General features: G+C 40.8%; 1 protein-coding gene across 1 annotated transcript in view; it reads left to right on the top strand.

Annotated features, from left to right (window-relative positions):
• Nucleotides 1-16,295, top strand: part of UHRF2 (ubiquitin-like with PHD and ring finger domains 2, E3 ubiquitin protein ligase) — a 56,611-nt gene extending 40,316 nt beyond the window's left edge. Inside the window, exons 6-14 of the mRNA XM_015417985.1 lie at nucleotides 434-541; nucleotides 1,122-1,226; nucleotides 6,324-6,430; nucleotides 7,814-7,976; nucleotides 9,796-9,933; nucleotides 10,474-10,597; nucleotides 10,986-11,149; nucleotides 12,926-13,024; nucleotides 15,995-16,295. Coding sequence (XP_015273471.1) covers nucleotides 434-541; nucleotides 1,122-1,226; nucleotides 6,324-6,430; nucleotides 7,814-7,976; nucleotides 9,796-9,933; nucleotides 10,474-10,597; nucleotides 10,986-11,149; nucleotides 12,926-13,024; nucleotides 15,995-16,141 — 1,155 coding nt within the window. The 3' untranslated portion in view covers nucleotides 16,142-16,295. The remainder of the gene's footprint in view (nucleotides 1-433; nucleotides 542-1,121; nucleotides 1,227-6,323; nucleotides 6,431-7,813; nucleotides 7,977-9,795; nucleotides 9,934-10,473; nucleotides 10,598-10,985; nucleotides 11,150-12,925; nucleotides 13,025-15,994) is intronic.
• The last annotated feature ends 1,958 nt before the right edge of the window (nucleotides 16,296-18,253 follow it).

Raw genomic sequence — 18,253 nt, 5'->3', positions numbered from 1 at the left:
AATCTGATGCTTGGTTAAACAAAAGCACATATTAACAGATCAATTTGTGTTTTATTAAATATGACTGATTGACCAGATATTGCAAAAGATAATTTTTTAATACCTTAGTTTATTGGTAATGCAAAATATTCAACATAACTCACACATCTTCTCTATTCAGTGAAAATGCACTGTGCAAATTACTAGGAAATGTCTTCATTATATATAAAATTCCCTAAGAGTACAAGTCATAAAGCACCCAATTTTGCACTATGGGAGTGTAAAGGCTGTTGTGTGCACCCCAACCTGCTTTATATGTATCTAACTGTGTGTTGAAATGAGTTCTCTACATAAACTAGGGATAACAGTTGCTTGTGTGTCTGTTCATTAAACTTCAACACCTGTTACTGATACTGAATTATTACTGAAACATTTACTGTTTTTATGTTTGTAGGGTATGGCCTGTGTTGGGCGTACTAAGGAATGCACTATTGTTCCTTCCAACCACTATGGACCTATTCCTGGAGTTCCTGTTGGAACAACCTGGAAATTCAGAGTGCAGGTAAATATGCTTTCTCTACGTATGTAAACTAAACAGCCCCCTTTTCTTTTAACTTGCATCATTTGCACTAGTGGGCAAGTTGCAAAACATACTCCACTTGTATTTTCAGCGCTTAAAATAATGGGGGGGAGGGGGGTAATGTCACCATGATCCAAAGATTGTGATGTACAATGAGGCTACCTGGTTGTTCCCCCCCCCCTTTGGCAGCCCCTCTTCATGGTGCATTAGAGGCCATTCTTTAATTTCGTACAGATGCTAGGCTTGCCTTGTATGGTGGCTGACCCATTAACAGACTACTATGACTGGACCTTCGGTTTGTGGCCCTGTCCTAAGGAGTCAGTGTTGTTGCTTAGGTATTACTTCTTACATTTGAATGACTATTATAGTTTCAATTTTGGCTTGTACTTCTTGAATTGCAGCCCCCAGGATGCATAACAGAAGACTTGAAATCGCAGTTGTAATTTGTAATAAAGATGGGAAGTTTACTGTCCAAAACAAAATGACGAATACAAATTTAGAACATTGCTGTCACAGCCTATAAACTCCCTTTTAAACAAATTTGTTAATTTTTACCATGAAGGTGAGCGAAGCAGGTGTCCACAGACCTCATGTTGGTGGAATTCATGGTCGTAGTAATGATGGAGCATACTCCCTTGTGCTGGCTGGAGGATTTGAAGATGAAGTGGTTAGTTTTATATTCATAATATTGTGTATGTGTTGAGTTAACTTGATTGCCTGCTTTCACATTGTCAGTGATGGCATACTTAAAATCAAATGTTATTTGGAATAACTTGAGATAAATAGTAAACTTGGGTCCCAACAGACATATGCACTAGAAGCTTGAATGGAATGGGAAGAAAACAGAGACCTCCTAGACCTGCAGAAAAAATAAACCTTGCCTCCACTGCCACACCTTTCTGTCCAGGAGCTAAAGTAGACTATTCTTTTTGCTTCCTCACTCCCTCCCCACATACACCTTTGTAAAAATTGTGTAAGCCATAAATGTCCTACAAGTCTTCCTAAATTCTTAAGAGATTCTTTCCTCTCATGAGTTCAGCCACTGCTTTTGTTTACAAGCAAAATGATGGCCAATGTATCTTTTAAGGATTTAGGAAGATCTATAAGGCACATACAGATTGTCTCACTATTCTTTAAAAGGCCTTGGGGAGTGAGAAAGAAATGATAAGTACCTGTTTTGGCCCCTGAATAGGGAGGTAGCAAGGCAGAGGAGGCTATTCCTGAGGAGATGGATGGGATGGAAGGCTGATGGATGCGTAGGTGGAACATTGCCTCCCTCATCCACTTTTTGAGGACCTCACCTCAGCTAACTTCATTGTAGAGTGAACTCTACCTCTCTTCCTCAAGCAATGGACACTTCTGAAATTTGTGTAAAATATTTCTGAAGTAGAGAGTACCTTACATATAACTAACAATATATTTTCTCTGTGCATCCTCAGAAGTGAGAGTTTAATTCTTTTTGTGATAAGACATCAACACCTTCTGGAAAACCCACTGATTTCTTCATCTCTGAAGACTAAAACAGCCTGTGCTGGCCCAGCACCCTTCCCACAAGTGCTTCAGGGCAGAATACAATAACTGGGTTTCTTTTTAAAAATCTTTCTAAGAGGAATCACTTTGCTCTAGAATTATTTGTTGTGTCTGGCACCAAGATTCTAAGCACATCTACCTGCAGGCAAACATTTCTGAAATTAATGGTACCTCTTTCTTAAGAAATACATATTCAGGTTTTATGTATTATTGTAAATATTGCATAGTGTTTCATAATGTTAGGATTGGATTCTTTAATTATAACAAATTCTGATTTTTGCTGAACTCTATCTGTTGGTAATAGGGTATGCAAGAAAAAAAAATTGGGGGGGGGGGGATTTGGGTATAACAGACCTGAAAAATATCGGTAAATACCAAATTTCCCCAGTCCAATACTGGCTGGGGAAATATTTGGTATTGCTGAATGTATTCGTGTCTAATATAGCCGCAGGGAAGGAAGGGAGGCATGTTAAAATGCCTTCCATCCCCCCCAAGCCCCTCTACTTCCACTGGTCAGTTTCATTCCCCGCCAGTCAGCTGATCGGAGTGAAACTGACCAGTGGAAGCCTCCTCTCCTCTCTTTGCCTTCCCTCCCCCAGCTGCCCCACTGAGGGAAGGCAGAGAGCCAAGGCATGTTTAAATGCCTTTCTTTCCCTCCCCAATAAGGTATTTTTCGGGTTATTGCCAAATACACACCCCTAGTTGGTAATACAGAATAAGCATTTAGCATGGAGAAAGGTGGCTGAGATGAACTGAGTGTATTACATTCTGTCCTGATTATTATTTTTCTTTCAGTAAAGCTAACTGACTATATTAATATCCTAAGTATAATTTTACATTTGGCTGTGATGGCTCTCTCTTTCCAGTATTAGATTAAATGTTTCTCAGTTGGCCTCACTGAGGTGGTTACCCTGTGTGTGGGCTGTATCACTTCTGACTAAAGGTGGGGATCACATGATTAAATACGCTTTCATACATGTAAAATTCCCTGCATGTAGAAAACTAGCATTTCAGGAGAAGGCTAAGCTGGACCCTTCTTCCTGACATACTTGTTTACTCCATGGAAGGTGTTTTTGTTTTGTTTTTTTAATGGAAGAGCATTCATCCACACTTGCATCATGAAACTGTATAATCCAAACTGGTTTACATAGGGTTGCCAGCTCTGGGTTTGGAAATACCTTGAGATGTGGAGGGTGGAGCCTGAGGAGGGCAGGGTTTGGTGAGGGGAGGGACTTCAGTGTGGTACAGTGCCATAGAGACCACCTTCCAAAGTGGCCATTTTCTCCAGGTGAAGTGATCTCTGTCACCTGGAGATAAGTTGTAATAGCAGGTCTCCAGCCACCTCCTGGAGGTTGGCAACCCTGGGTTTACCATGTTTGCATTTTGTTTGAGCCATGCCACATTTGCTGCATGATTGCATATGCTACTGAAGGAATATATTAATATCCCTAACAATTTGTACCTATTTAAATATTTTTTAAAATACTGAATATACATTTTGTGGTTTGCGTTCCCATCCTAAGCAGAGTTACACTCTTGTAAGCCCATTGACTTCAGTGAACCTAAAGTAGTGTGACTCTTCTTAGGATGGCAGTGTTAGAAACTTCCAGCTCTGATTTTTGGAAAATGTTCAGATTGTCACCATTGTAATACTGTTACTGTTTATTTGCATATTAATTGTTCAGTCTGCAACGTACCTCTTGCAATGATACATGAAACTGATTTGCACATACATTTATAGGATTGTGGTAAATCTGATGTTGCTGCCTGTTTGGGAAGCACTAGGAATGAGTGTGATGTGTCAGAAGCTAAGGTTCTAGTGTAGTCTTCTCCCACATCTGCTACTTTTCTGTGTGGAGGGAGTAGTATTCAGTCCTGTGAGTCCCCCAAACACAGATTTATCACCATGAGATTTGACACAGTGAAGTACTGAGGTAGGTTTTGGAAGACTATCTCAGACTAATCTCAGCATCTATCACCTGGAAGCAAAAGTTGGAGAAACATTAACAACACATAAATAGAACAGCAAGCTGTTCTGCTATGTGACGAATCAGTCTTGTGGGCCTTTTTGCATTACCTAGCCATGCTTATGTATGTAGGCATACATAAGCTGTTTTCTACCATCAGAATAATGTCTACACCCTCTTCTCCAGCCCTGTAGCATCAGGAAGAAATTTTAAGCGTGCTTCAGGTGAACAGTAAAGCAGTAAGCAATGTGTTAAGAGTTGTCATTAAGAGCCATTCTAAAAAAACAAAACAGAATAAATGCCTTCAAGAGTGCCCGAATATTATGCGTTCTCTGCCAACAGAACTTGCTCAGCTATTGCTGCTGCTGTGGGATTTGCCCCCATGAGGGAAAATGCGGTTTATGGCATGCCTGGTTTGTGAGCCATGAACTTTTAAGGTTTGGTTTGTGAGGTTCATGAGGCAGTAGAATGCCCCCCCCCCAGCATGCTAGAGACACCAAACTTGCAGTGGATCTCTGGCTGACTCTGCTCTACCTACCCTCCATGTCTGGGGAGGAGTGGATTTACAGGGTCCAAGTTACAGCCCCCCAAAGAAGGTGCCCCCATCCTCCATTGTTTCCAATTGAGGAAAAAAACAGCAAAAAAGCAAGGGCAATAAAAGCTCAGTGGAACAGAATCAAAGTCCCTGAGAATCTTTACAATAGAAACTGAAGGTGGGGGGATTTTTGCAAACCCAGCAGAACCAATGCTACTGTGGGCAGTGCAAACCAAACAGGACTAAGGTCAAACCAGAGAATCTCTGCAGAAGAAACTGAAGGTATGGGGGGCATTTTTGCAAGCCCAACAGAACCAGTGCAATGTTCTAGTGCCCAGCAGAACCCAGTGCCAATGTGGCAATGCCCGCTCAATCATCAAGCAAAGAGGGCATTGTTGCAAGTCTAGGAGAACCAGTACAATGTACAGAGTGCCCAGCAGAACCCAGTGCCACTGGCATTGCAAGCTTAAAAGGATTGATAACAAAGCATAGAGTAACCAATCCAAGCAAGGGGGATGGGATTTTGCAAGCTCTGTGCAAGAAAATGGGAAGTGAATACAAAGGAATGCTGGAAAGGGGGGAGGAACCCTTCTTGAAACTGACATGATGAATTTGAAACTGACAACAGTGTTTCCAAGGCTGGATAATTCCACTCCCACACACTGTTGTTTTGAACTTTGGTAAACATTTTGTTTGAGCAGAGACAGTCTGTCTGGAAATGTATTCATTCATGAACCTCCACGAAAATTTGCTGTGTGACCTGCCATGAACTTCAGTTCATAAACCACCAGCCAAAATTCATCATGAACTTTAGTTTGTGAGCTGGTTAATGCCCATCCCTACTTAAGTTTGTCATACAGGTCGGCAGGTTGCTATGTCTACTAATTTACTTACATTTTTAAATCAGCTTTTTAATTTCTAGCTCATTTTCAATCTAATATTTTTGATAGCTAAGAAAAATATAAGTAATGCATAGCATTCCCCTTCCTTTTTATTGATTCATATTATAAAGAAAATCTGGTCTATGACCTGTGGCAACCAATTTTGTGATGGAGTGTACCAGTAATTCTGTTGCAAGTGGTTCGTTTCAGTCCATTTGTGTTACCAATTATTGTACTGTGGTTTTTAAAAGTACCTAATTTTAGCATATGTTATCAATGTAAGTTCAGTTGTTACTGGAAGTCTATGAGAGTTCACAATGCGTTTTTTAAATAGTTGGTACCAAAGTCATGAAGCCCAGTTACGGTGGCTCCCATACTTCTGTAAAAGGTTCTAATCATGCCAGTTGCTTAGTGCATTTTCCTCATCTTTTAAATATTTAAAAGATGCTTAGATAGTTGCAGTTCTGAGAAAGGCTGGTATTTCGTTGAGCTGTTGTGGAGAGGAATTCAAAATATATTTCACTAGCACAGTGTTAACAGATGTTTATTCTATTCTGTTGATTCTTGTTGTGATAAGAGGATGATATAAAGTGATAGCTAAATGTGCTATACTAAAAGCTATCAAAGCTTTTAGAATTCCTGTATTCTGTATAAAATATGTACAGTATGTCAGGAAAGCAACCTGTCCCTCTGTTCAACCTCCATTACAGACAAATTCTTCCCCTAGTTCATAGCAGACCTGGTGCTGACTTATTTTTATTATATGTAAAGCCCTGACATAGGTAATTTTTAACTGTATATTTGAGTTCTTACGTTCATTTGAAATTTTAATCAGTGATCTTTCCATATAGGACCGAGGTGATGAATTCACTTATACTGGGAGTGGTGGGAGAGATCTTTCTGGCAATAAAAGGATTGGAGAACATTCATTTGATCAAACTTTAACACATATGAACAGGTAGGTTTGATCGTCTTAACCAATTTGTATTATCCAAAGGAAGAGAAATTCAAAAGGGAGGGGGCTATTTTTTGCCAGTTCTCCATTCTTGCTGCAGACCCTCACTTTGCCCCCTTGCCCCCACACATACTGGTCCAAGAGTCCACCAGCCTCCAAGGGCAGGATTTCTGGGGCACAAGAGGCTGAAGCAGGAGGAGGGAAAGCTCCCAGAATGATCACTTCTGCCATTTGCTGCATAGTATCAGTTCGAAGCCAGTATTTTAATTAGAGCTGACCGTAAAAGTCAAACTGAAATAGCTGAACATTGCAAGTTAACTCCAAATATTGTTTATAATCACCATGATACAAATTACAAGGAAAGAGATTGATACTAAAACAGCCAGTATCATAGAGCCCATGTACTGATCTTTGGTACAGGTTCATCTGGAATACTGTCTACAATTTCTGGTTACTCCATCTCTAAAAGAATATTGTTGACCTGGAAAAGGTGCAAAAATGTGCAACCAAAATTATCAAATTGTCAGATTACACATAACAATACAGGTGTATAAAATTATGCATGCTTTGGATCAACTGGAGTGTTTCCTTTCTCACACACAAATATAACATTAGAACAGATAAAATAAAGGGCTTCATCATACAACACATATTTAACTTGTGAGACTCACTGCCACCTTACAATGACTTTAAAGGATCATAATATCACACAGGATAAGTTGATCAGTGGCTACAACGCATGATGCTGTCAGATCCCCAGTTAAGACACTCTCCACAACACTTTGGCAGTGATTTTATTAGAAATATGCTTACAACAGGTTTCAAATCTTTTGTCAGGACTGAGGAAAGCTTGCAAAACTCAGAGGTTATAGGTAAAAGATACTACACCCCCTAACACCCCACACATACATTAGCAGGCAGGCCTAGCATTACCATGGCTCCCTGACAGATATATGGTGCTTATCTATGCGAGCCTAAGAAAGGAATCTCCAAGGCCATGGGAGCCGGCCAAGGGGCACAACTTAAAAGATAGTTATGGCTACAAGCAGGCATTCAGTCAACACATCCTCTCCCCACATGCCTCCCCCCCAAATTCATGGCAAGCAGTGAAGCAAAGCAAAGAGAAGTGAAACTGGAAGCTTGACAGATGCTAACATAGAACCTCATGTTTACCAGGTTTTTTTGAATACCAGTTACTCAACACAGGGAGGAAGACTTTGGCCTCTGTGTCCTGCTTCTGTGCTTTCTTGGAATATCTGTTGGCTGCTGTAGACGTTTTGGACTACTAGACAGCCCATTGATTGATCTGTTAGGGTGCTGTTCATATTTTTAATGCTTTTGGAAGCATTATATCATATGAAGACTTCTGAATACTTTCCCCCCCAGGGCACTAGCCCTAAATTGTGATGCCCCACTGGATGATAAGAATGGAGCTGAGTCTAAAAACTGGAGAGCTGGTAAACCAGTTCGAGTGGTTCGCAGCTCGAAAGGGCGAAGGATCAGCAAATATGCTCCTGAAGAAGGCAATAGATACGATGGCATTTACAAGGTACATATTTTTCTTCTTTTCATTTAAAAATGAAAATAGCAGCATTGTATTTCTTATTTTTTAAAAAATTGTGAATTATAATATTGTGTTAGATATCCCTTTGGGGCATTGTGTGATCTTACTTCATATTCTAAGGTGAGATCATCTTACAGTGTTTTCTGGTAACTAAATTAGTAGTTTGCATTGTGTGTTTCTCTGAAACTGCCATAGCAGTTTATTTGTTTGATCAGTCCTCTTCCCCCCCCCTCCTCCCCAGGGCTCCTGGTAGTTTCCAAACTTCATATTAAAATATCAGAACAATAAAAATACATTAATTTATTGAAGCTTTTTCTTAAAAAATCAAGCAGTGGCCAATAAATCTTTATTAAATCAATTAAAAGCCCTGGTAAATTGGAAAGCCTGGCAGTAATAACAGATTTGGTACCAAAACACTGTGGTAGGGAGGGTGTTATGCCATGTGATGGCCACTGCGGAGCAGGCCTCCCGGAGTCTGAAATAGGTAATGTGGCAAAGGGAAAGTTGCACAAAATAAGTATCGTATCATCCAGTAAGACCTAGGTGGAAACTGGATGCTGAGTTCTATGGTCAGTAGGGTTGCTTTTGTGTTCTGAACCATACCACAATCTTGTCTTTTAGTTTATTAGCCCACCACTGCACTTGTGAACTTGTTCAGAGTATCCACCATCTCACCTGATGCTTTTTTGGGGTGTCTGTGCATGCCTGGAAGCCATGGCGACCTCTGGCGACTCCTGCTGGGGCACAGAGGACGTTCAGTGAAATGGCTTGATAGCCTGCCTCTGCCTCCCAGGTATTCTCTGGAGGCCTCCCATCCAAATACCTGCCAAGGTTGGCCCTGCTTAGCTTCCGAGATCGGGCTTGCCTGGGCTATCCAGGTCAAGGCCTCATCTGATGCTTTTGAGAAAAAAACAGTAGAGTTTATTGTTGCCAGACAATCTCAAATGTTTTGTATAAAATACTAAGCATTATAAGGGCAGATTATAACCTTGTGGTGGCACAAATGCCTTGGGCCTGAACAGCTATATTCCAGCACTGCATTTTGGCACAAGTCAACTAGGTAGGTTCATTGAGGTGTTGTGTTTGATACCCATCTGTACAAGCTAATCCAGAAGGGTACTTGGTTGACGGTATTGCAAGTGTCTGAGAAATCCATGGAAATCAAGAAACGCCCTCCCCCTGCATCTTGCCTGGTAAAGCTCATTCATCAAGCTTATTTCAGGTCCCAAATCTGGCCTGAACCCAAAATGTAAAGGTTCAGGTAATCCAATAAAGCCTAGAATTAACCAGCTGTGACTCAAGCATCTTGTTCAAGAAGGAGATATTTGTTACGGAGTATTACTTCCTTGGGTGCAAGGGAAGCATCTTTAAGAGGTGTTTCCTGACTATAACCGGAACCATCTTCATCACTTTAAATTCACCACTTACCTTGTTCTTGGATCCAACTGAAGAATTCCTCAAGCTCTAGCTTATTTATTTATTAGCTTATTTGTTCATTTATTCAATTTATACCCCGCCCTCCCCACTAGGCCAGGCTCAGGGCAGCTTACATAAAAGTGCATATATAAACACAATTAAAATAATTCATAAAAACAACCATAAACCATAAACGGTTATGAATATTTTAGAATTTAAAAGATATGCATTATTTACATCTTGAAGTAAAATTTGTTCAGTTTTTCATAATTTACAAATAAATGTGTAAAGTGATTCAACCAGATACGATTTAACCAGATATAATTTATAGAAACTCTCAGACTGTAGAAGGTAAAGTAAAACAACTAAAGGAACTTTTGTAATGTAGGTGGTCAAATATTGGCCAGAAATTGGAAAGTGTGGATTCTTAGTTTGGCGCTATCTTCTGAGAAGGGATGATGCTGAACCTGCACCTTGGACTTCAGAAGGAACTGAACGGTCAAAGAAACTGGGTCTGAGTTTACAGGTTAGAACTTGCCAAAATTATACTGAAAAAAATATCCATTCTAACGTCTACAATAGAAAAAGTTCACCTGATAGTCTCATATAGCAAGCCTATTGTAAGATCAGTTTCGAAGATAGGTAAAACAGAATGAGTTACAGTTTCTTCTTCAATCACTGGAAATCTTTAGAATCCAGAACAGACACTTGTTAGAAGTGATTGATGAAGTGGGTGGGCTGCTGCTAGTTTCATTTGTTACCATTTTAATTTCTAAATAGGTCCCATAAATGATTCTGTAGGCTGTAGAGCTGACTGCAGTTCCCAAGACTTTCTCACTGTCTCAGAGTAGTAAGCACAGAAGAACAAGATACAGCTTTGTCTTAGGCTTTAAGACTGGTATTTATTGTGATTGGGTGAATGCTCTTTAGCTCTCCTCCTGCCTTCAAGGGATGCAGGTCTTTTCATATAAGATGATTTTTAAAAAATACTTCAAGACAATCTTGTTTTTAATGTTAATTTTGTTTAGAATATCTCTCAAATGTGATTTTTTTTTTTTGCTTCTAGTATCCAGAAGGCTATTTGGAAGCCATGGCTAGTAAAGAAAAGAAGGATAAAGTCAAAAAACAAATTGTGAAGCCAGAGCCAACAGAACAGAGCAATGGAAATCGAAAAAGACCAGTCGATGATGGTATGGCTGCTGGAAGTCATTTGTTGTGGGATAGACAGTAAAATATATATGAAAGAGTATAAGAGAATGCTGGGGTGAGGGAAGCAGTTTGAAACAGGAACATGGAAATGAGGAAAAATATAAACATACTTTGCCTTAACTAAGACTTAAATGAGAATAGCAGTATCTTGCAGCATCATGTGAATATGTTACAATCAAAAACTCTACTTCTGTGCCTTTTTTAAAAATGTGGATTTTATAGTTATTTAGCGGTGCAGAGATAAGTGAATGAGATTGTCTCTTATCGCTAGTTCTATCAGTAAGCTTGCCCAGGTGGAGTATACAGATACTCTTATTGTAAGAATTCTTTGCAAGGCAATACCAGTAGCTTGATCATAATATTTTTCAGAAGCTGTAGAGGAACCTCCAAAACCAGCCAAATCCAGGCGGATGGGAGATGGTGGGAAAGGTGAAGCTTTCCAGCTGACTCAGCAACAGCAGTGGTTGATTCGTGAAGACTCTCTAAACCAGAAGCTGTGGGATGAAGTTCTTGCTAATCTTAAGGAAGGGCCAGTATGTTTCTAGAGTAACTTACATCCTGCATTTGTAACCTTTCTTACAACAGCTGTAGAAGATTCACATGTAAAAACATTTATTGACATACGACAGGAGACATAGGGTTTGTTGGGATGTAATGCAAAACCATGGTTTATTTTTAACTGTGGTTCATTTGTGAAACCAGGATTGGGTCTGCCAATAGTTACTGAAACCTGGCTTGTCTTGCAAATTCCTCTGCCTCTTTCCTGTATCCTACCCAGATACTGAGCTGGTATCTCAGGCTGCTTCATGACACCCGACTCAAAGCAAAGCCTTACTGTGGTATCAGCTCACTTACCATTAGGTACCAGTAGTGCAAGAGCGAGGAAGCCATGCTCATGAATCCGCAGCTGCCTTTGGAATGGCAAGCTGCCACCCACCCATGTCTCCCAGTTTGGTGTAGTGGTTAAGTGTGCAGACTCTAATCTGGGAGAACCGGGTTTGATTCCCCACTCCTCCACTTGCAGCTGCTGGATGACCTTGGGCAAGCCATAGTTCTGACAAGAGTTCTTGTCCACAGTTCTCAAAAGAGCTCTCTCAGCCATACTTACCTCACAGGGTGTCTGTTGTGGGGAGGGGAAGGGAAAGGAGTTTGTAAGCCGCTCTGAGACTCCAAGTGAAGGGTATAAATCCAACCTCTTTTCTTTGTCTTCTCTTCTTCCCTTTGCAAAGACAACAAGGAAGCAGCTAAGGTTTCACATTAACCCTTTCCTCACAAAAAAAAGAAAAACAATCAGGAATAAAATGTGCTTCAGTGAATTCCCTGCATATGCAGATTATTTCAATTTCAATTTCAAAACCTTTATTGGCATAGATCAGAATCATAAACTGTCACCCTTCAGTTCATGGATTTAGCACACAGCTTCCTCATTATAAGACCATTACAGAACTTAGCCACCGCTTCAATAACCACTATATTTTGTGAAGCCAGTAAATGGTACAACCTTCTGTCATCAGATTGCTTGACATCTTTCTTAAGAATAGCTCGAATGTCAAGTGTTTGGACACTTGAGTCCCAAGGTGCACCAAAGCCCTCTGGAAGAGGTGAATGTCATTATGAGCTTTACTAAACAGAGAAAGCAAGTAACAAGTAGTAACAACTGAAATTGCCAACATGGACATAAAACGGAGGATTTTATCTCCAAGGAGAAGGTAGAGGGTCTGTGTGGGAAGATATTGTTAGTTTTCCCTCCATCCAGCTGTTCTCCCTCCCAAGTCCATTGCCTCAATGTAGTAAATATAAATAGCATGCTTGTGTAAAGCACTTTGTTACTGTAGCTCAGGCACTGAAGACAGGCAAGGATAGATACACTGGCATAGCCTTCTGCTGCCATAGGTATGCTTATGACATCTTTAAGAAGTCAGGGATGGGGGCAATGCTCCCTCTAAACTGGAGTCCTGTGAGCAAAAATTCTACTTTGTGAGCTACTGGCATTAAAGTTGTGAGCGAGCATTTTGGCTACTGCATAAATTATTTTGCTCTGGAGCCATCCTCCCTGAGCTAAGACAAAAATGTGTGAGCCAGAGGCTAAAAAACTGTGAGCTAGCTCACACTAACTCAGCTTAGAGGGAACACTGGATGGGGGTGGAGAGAGGCGTCTGTTGCCTGACAGACTTAGAACCAAGCACATAGAGAGGTAGTCTGCTCTTTATTGTGGAAGTGCCCTACCATTTTTTGCTACTGTTTTGATTTTTCTGGATGTGCTCATCCTAAGATTTCATTGTATGAATTATTTTTCATTTCTGTACTAGAATTTTTTGAAGAAACTGGAACAATCCTTTATGTGTGTCTGCTGTCAGGAGCTGGTTTACCAACCGGTGACCACAGAGTGCCTCCACAATGTCTGTAAAGTAAGTACCCTTGAACCTGGTTCTTCTGAAGGATTTGGGAAATGTAATCTTACATCCTAGGATAAGACTCATACTATCTGCTCCCATGGAAGTAAATATCTATTTGCAGGGCTTAGCTAGTTACGCAATGTAAAGGCAGACTGGGAGATGACATGAGCACAGTCTTAACTCTTCCACAGAAACCAACTGAACTTTGACAGGACTGTGTCCTGTAATTATTATTCCAATATATACTCTTACACGATCCATCTGTCCCTTTTGAATACACTTGAAAGCAGCAGGTGAACTTTTAAAAACATCTAGTGAATTTTAAAAACTACAACTGAAACAAAAATAAAACTAATCACAGCACAGCAGAGCAAAATCTTTAACTCAGTTACCAACATTGAAAAATAAAAGAGGGCAGGCATATGCACTTCCCAAAAATCTAGGTTTGCGACAGCAACAACCCTGTTTGGTTTCCAGCCTCTACCTAAGATGAAACCTTCAGCGGGGCCCCTTTAGTAGATCATAAATGTCAGTGGCCCTCATAAAACATGTTTAGAATATTGGTTTAGCTCGCAGTGAGTGTGTAAACTGTTCTAATCTGTGTCAGGTATCAAACTAAGAACCTGTACAAAGGCCCAAAAGGGCTTAGAAGTGTATGCACAATGCATTTGTTTCAGTTTGAGAGTAACTACTGTGAGAAGACCCACTCATCTGTAATTATGACTTGCACCAAACCTTTTCAGTCCACAGTATTGAAGCAGGATTTAGGAAATGGGCTAGTGGGATTGCATGTACCAGTCTTTGACCATCCTTTCTTATATGCCAATTTCCACACATCCTTCTTATCAGATGTGCTACTGATGTGCTACACAGTATTTAAGCAGTATTCCAAAAGTGTGTTCAGTGTTGCTTCTACACTATGTATTTGGTCTCACTTGAATCCTAATGGGAAGCAACTTTCCCCCCGACTTTCACACAGCATAGTGGTGCTGTGGGGGGTGGTAGCAGCAGCAAGAGGTCTACTTCAAGGAAAATGCAGGCCAGTATAAGAACATAAGAAGAGCCTTGCTGCATTGGACCACTAGTCCATCAAATCCAGTATTTACACAGTAGCTGAAACAGTTGCCCTGGTTGGCCAAAAAGGCAGGGTATAGGGGCCAGGGCCTTCCCCTCATGTTTCCTCCTTCCATTTGTAACTTAGAGACAGTAAATCTCTGAATATGGAGTTTGTTAGGTCACCATGGCCATGTGGAAGCCCCATCGCTACTGAACTGAAAAGAGAATACTTCCAAGACTCATTGTCATGCAGAATACACCTGGGAGACTGTTTTGAGTTCATTGTAACTCCAGCTGTTGATGGTTATGCAATACTGAACGTGGATTGAGGGGACAAAGGGGAGTTCATGGTAACTGGTATTGTATACTGTGGCACTGCAGTCATTTTACCTCTAATTTCACTGAGATACAAACTAGTACAGGGGTCCTCAGCCTTTTTTGAGCCTGTTGACATCTTTTGGAATTCTTACACAGCATGGGGGGTGTATCCACAAAAGGGCTGCTGCAGGAGGCGGAGCCAGCCACACAATGGCTGCTGTGGCTTACCACAGTAAAGGTCCTCGGGCTGTGGTGCCGCCACTATGAAACCTGCACAGCCAATCCAGTGGCCAGTCAGAAGTCTTGCTGGACAAAAGCCTCACCTGCTTTCTAAAAACACTTCCTGGGCACCAGAGAAGGTGTCAGTTGCCTCAGTCAGACGGTGTGCTGAGAGCGGGTTAAACTGCTCCGGTTCTAACCGGATTATATTTGATCTGGATAATCGTGATCACACTTACCTCCCTTATCCCGCCTCACTGCGCAGTCATGTCGCTCCCCGGCGTCTACACTACCGACGCGCGGGAGTGTGTGTTGGCGGGTTTTAAAATTTTTTCTCAGTTTGCGCATGTGCATAGGCGCTCATCCGTAGAATGGGGGGGGGGCAAAACTACCAAGACGAATCAATCCAACCCCTCCAACAAAAGACTTCCCTTTAAACGTTCGATCCAAAAATGGTCTCCGTGAGATCCCGAACTCATCTAAACTCTAAAACAAGTGACCATTTAAATGTCGGTTTTCTAAACACAGTAGCGGAGCTCCACCTATGTGCGCACCTCCAATGCTAAAAAAAAGGCAGGTGAAAAGTGGAAGCCTCAGGCAGCTTTCGAGCGGGGAGGGGGTTTAAACCGGAATTGGCTTGACACCGGAGGAAAATGAGGCTTTAAATGGGAGAGTTGAGAAAACACCACTTTGGAACCTGGTAACAAAATACTCTGGGTTAAAGCGTTTTTGAGCCGGAAACCAACGGCTGGGAGGCAGATGTTGACTTTGTGATCATGCATATAAAATCTGTTGCTGAACTGTCATGACACCAGATCAAACGGCGCATCTGAACGCACCCAGTGGGTGCCATAGAGGGGACCTCTGAACCAGCATATGGGACGGAATTGGTTATCTCCCCCCCTCCCCCATTACATTGCTGCTTTATTGCCAAAGGATTGGTGTGTGTCTTTTCTTGGTAGCTGGTGGCATGCCCAGTGTGACCCCAAGTTTTTTCTTTGTTTCTGTTATTTACTTTGGGTTCTCTTTGACCAAACTCATTGGATTAATACATGTTAAGTTTTGCTGCATGTTTTTTTTTTAAAGGAACTATCAAATAACTGCATGCTTTCTGTTTTTCTGGAGAAAAGCTATTGCATACTTTTCTTGTGATTTAATTTTAACCTTATATTGAATCTGACCATTGGTCTATCAGGTTCAGTGTTGCCTACTCAGACCGCGGCAGTTCTCCTAGGTCTCAGGTGGAGGTCTCACGTTACCTGTCACTGGGTCCTTTTAGCTGGAGATGTCAAGGACTGAGCCTGGGACTTTATGCATGCCAAGTAGATGCTCAAACATTGAGCCGTGGCCCCCTCATAAACATATGTGCCTTATCATTCTGTGTCCTAGAGCTGTTTACAGCGCTCTTTCAGAGCTGAAGTCTTCACCTGCCCTGCTTGTCGACGTGACCTTGGAAAGAGCTACATCATGGTTCCCAACAAGATCCTGCAGACACTACTTGACCAGTTCTTCCCTGGTTACAGCAAAGGACGATGATACGTGATCCATCCCACATTCTTCTCTTAATGACTTATAGACTGTAAAAAGAGAAGAAGCCAGGAAAGCTCAACAGTGGACCAGATGGCTTGAGAGAAATTCACTTTAAGACCACATTGTGAAACAGCTAATCCAATTCTGTTTCCCATTTAGCAATCTTTTGGTGTAGCAAGAACTTTGAATTCTGAGCTGTCTTTCAAATGCTGAAGGTAGTTTTGGACAGATGACAACTAGTTTGTACCCAGGAGAAATAGAGGCTTTAGCTCTGACTGGCTACAGCAGCTGAAGCTTCAAATTACAGTTTCAATTTTTGTAACTACCTCAGATGGAGGAAAACAATTTGTGAGGAATTTTAAGAGCATGTTGGATGAATTTTAGCTACACACCGCCTCCTGAATAATTAGTTTTGCCTGGTCCATGCAGTTTGATTTTTACCAACAGAATACAGCACTTAATCCAGCTTTGATTACAGAACATCAACTTCTGTGGTGTGCATAATCCTTGTTTGTGTTTCCTCCCGTTATGCTGTATTTCTTTCTTTCTTTTGCAAGAACAGGCTTTTAGTCTATTTTGGTGAGCGTCCTTGTGCTCTCGTATCTTATGCAAGTTGACTACTAATGACTGAGAACAATATGAATGCATTGTTGCTGTTAATGTAAAGTGATTTGTGTTTTTTGCACTTAAGAGAGATATTCCAGACACTCGACTTGTGTAAAAACTATTTCATATGAACCAAGCCACTTTTTGTATTTGGTAATACTGTTTGCTTTTAGTAGGTCTTGTATCAGTGGCAATACATCTAAACACAGCATTGAGAGCAGTGCTAGCTTGGAGAGGGCTCAAATTGCTTCATATTGTGATCTTAAATTTTATATACAGTATATTCCTCCTCCCCATATACCTTATTAAATATTTTATGATTCAGAAAATCTTGTTAATTGCTTATATTTTACAGCCATGGAACTGAAAGGGTATGTGTTCTTTTCTAAAGGAGGGCTTTTTCTAACAGAATGTGAAATTCCATTTGAAATTTTTGATAATCTGAGCCAATGTGTTTGATAAGGCTGGGGTTTAGATTAGTCTTTTGGAAAGTGGTATTTTAAACAGAACCTATTTTGAAAACCCTTTTCATATCTGGCTTTGATTGCAGTTCAATGGGTGACTTGCTACTGTTACAACAGAGAGCAACTCTCTAGAGCAGAGTGTTCAGAGCATTTCTTTTTTTCCATCCCCCTGGGGGGAGGTTTTATTGGGTTTTTTTCAGATTACAAAACTACAACAGAACATATAGGAAAGGGAACTACATCTAGGGAATAAAGAAAAAAGACCCACAACTAACTAAAAACCCAAGAGTAGGAGATCATACATCATCTTAACACCATGCTATTTTCAAAAAGCTACTAATAATACAATGAAGTTAGTCAGTTATGCTAGATTATCGTTTAACCATCCCTTTAACTGTTTAAAGAAATTCCCAGAGCATCCCCAAGTTATTTCAACATTTTTTCAGGCACAAATCAGAGTCCTTCAGCCCTTATTTATTCTTATCTTTTCTAATCCTCAGTTTATAAGGGCTTTTGGGGGCAACCGCCCCCTTTTCAGAGGGGGAGTCCTTGTCCGAAGACCCCGAGCCCAACTCACCATCAGTTTTGCTTTCTTTTTCCTCCTCTTTGCCCTCTTCTGGTTCCCCAAGCTGTGTCTGCAGAAATTCACGTGCTCTAAAAGCAGTCAATCTTTTCTTTTTTATCGTTAATCTTGAAAATGACACCTTCTGGGGTTAACCACCTTTAACTGATGCCATTTGTTTGTAAGAAAAGGATTAATTCTTTATTGTTCTTTCTCTTCTGTCTTATATCAAATGAAATATCTTTTAAAATCCTGATATTATTGCCCCCAATTTTCAAGGGTGTTCCCGAATTTGCTTTCAAAATAGCATCTCTCACGTGTCTCTTCGAGAATCTGACCACTATTTCCCCAGGCAGATTATTTTTCTTGATGTACAATGAATAGGACCTGTAGACCACATCCATCTCGCTGCAAAAGTATTCCGCTGTTAAATCTTTCATTGGGGCTATTGCTTCACTCAGCCGTTGCTTCAGATTCTGTCCTTCA

The sequence above is a fragment of the Gekko japonicus genome, unplaced genomic scaffold (genome assembly GCF_001447785.1).
Source record: "Gekko japonicus isolate JY-2015 unplaced genomic scaffold, Gekko_japonicus_V1.1 scaffold1084, whole genome shotgun sequence".
NCBI lineage: Eukaryota > Metazoa > Chordata > Lepidosauria > Squamata > Gekkonidae > Gekko > Gekko japonicus.
The sequence above is the reverse complement of the archived record's forward strand: the minus strand, read 5'-3'. Positions and strand labels throughout refer to the sequence as shown.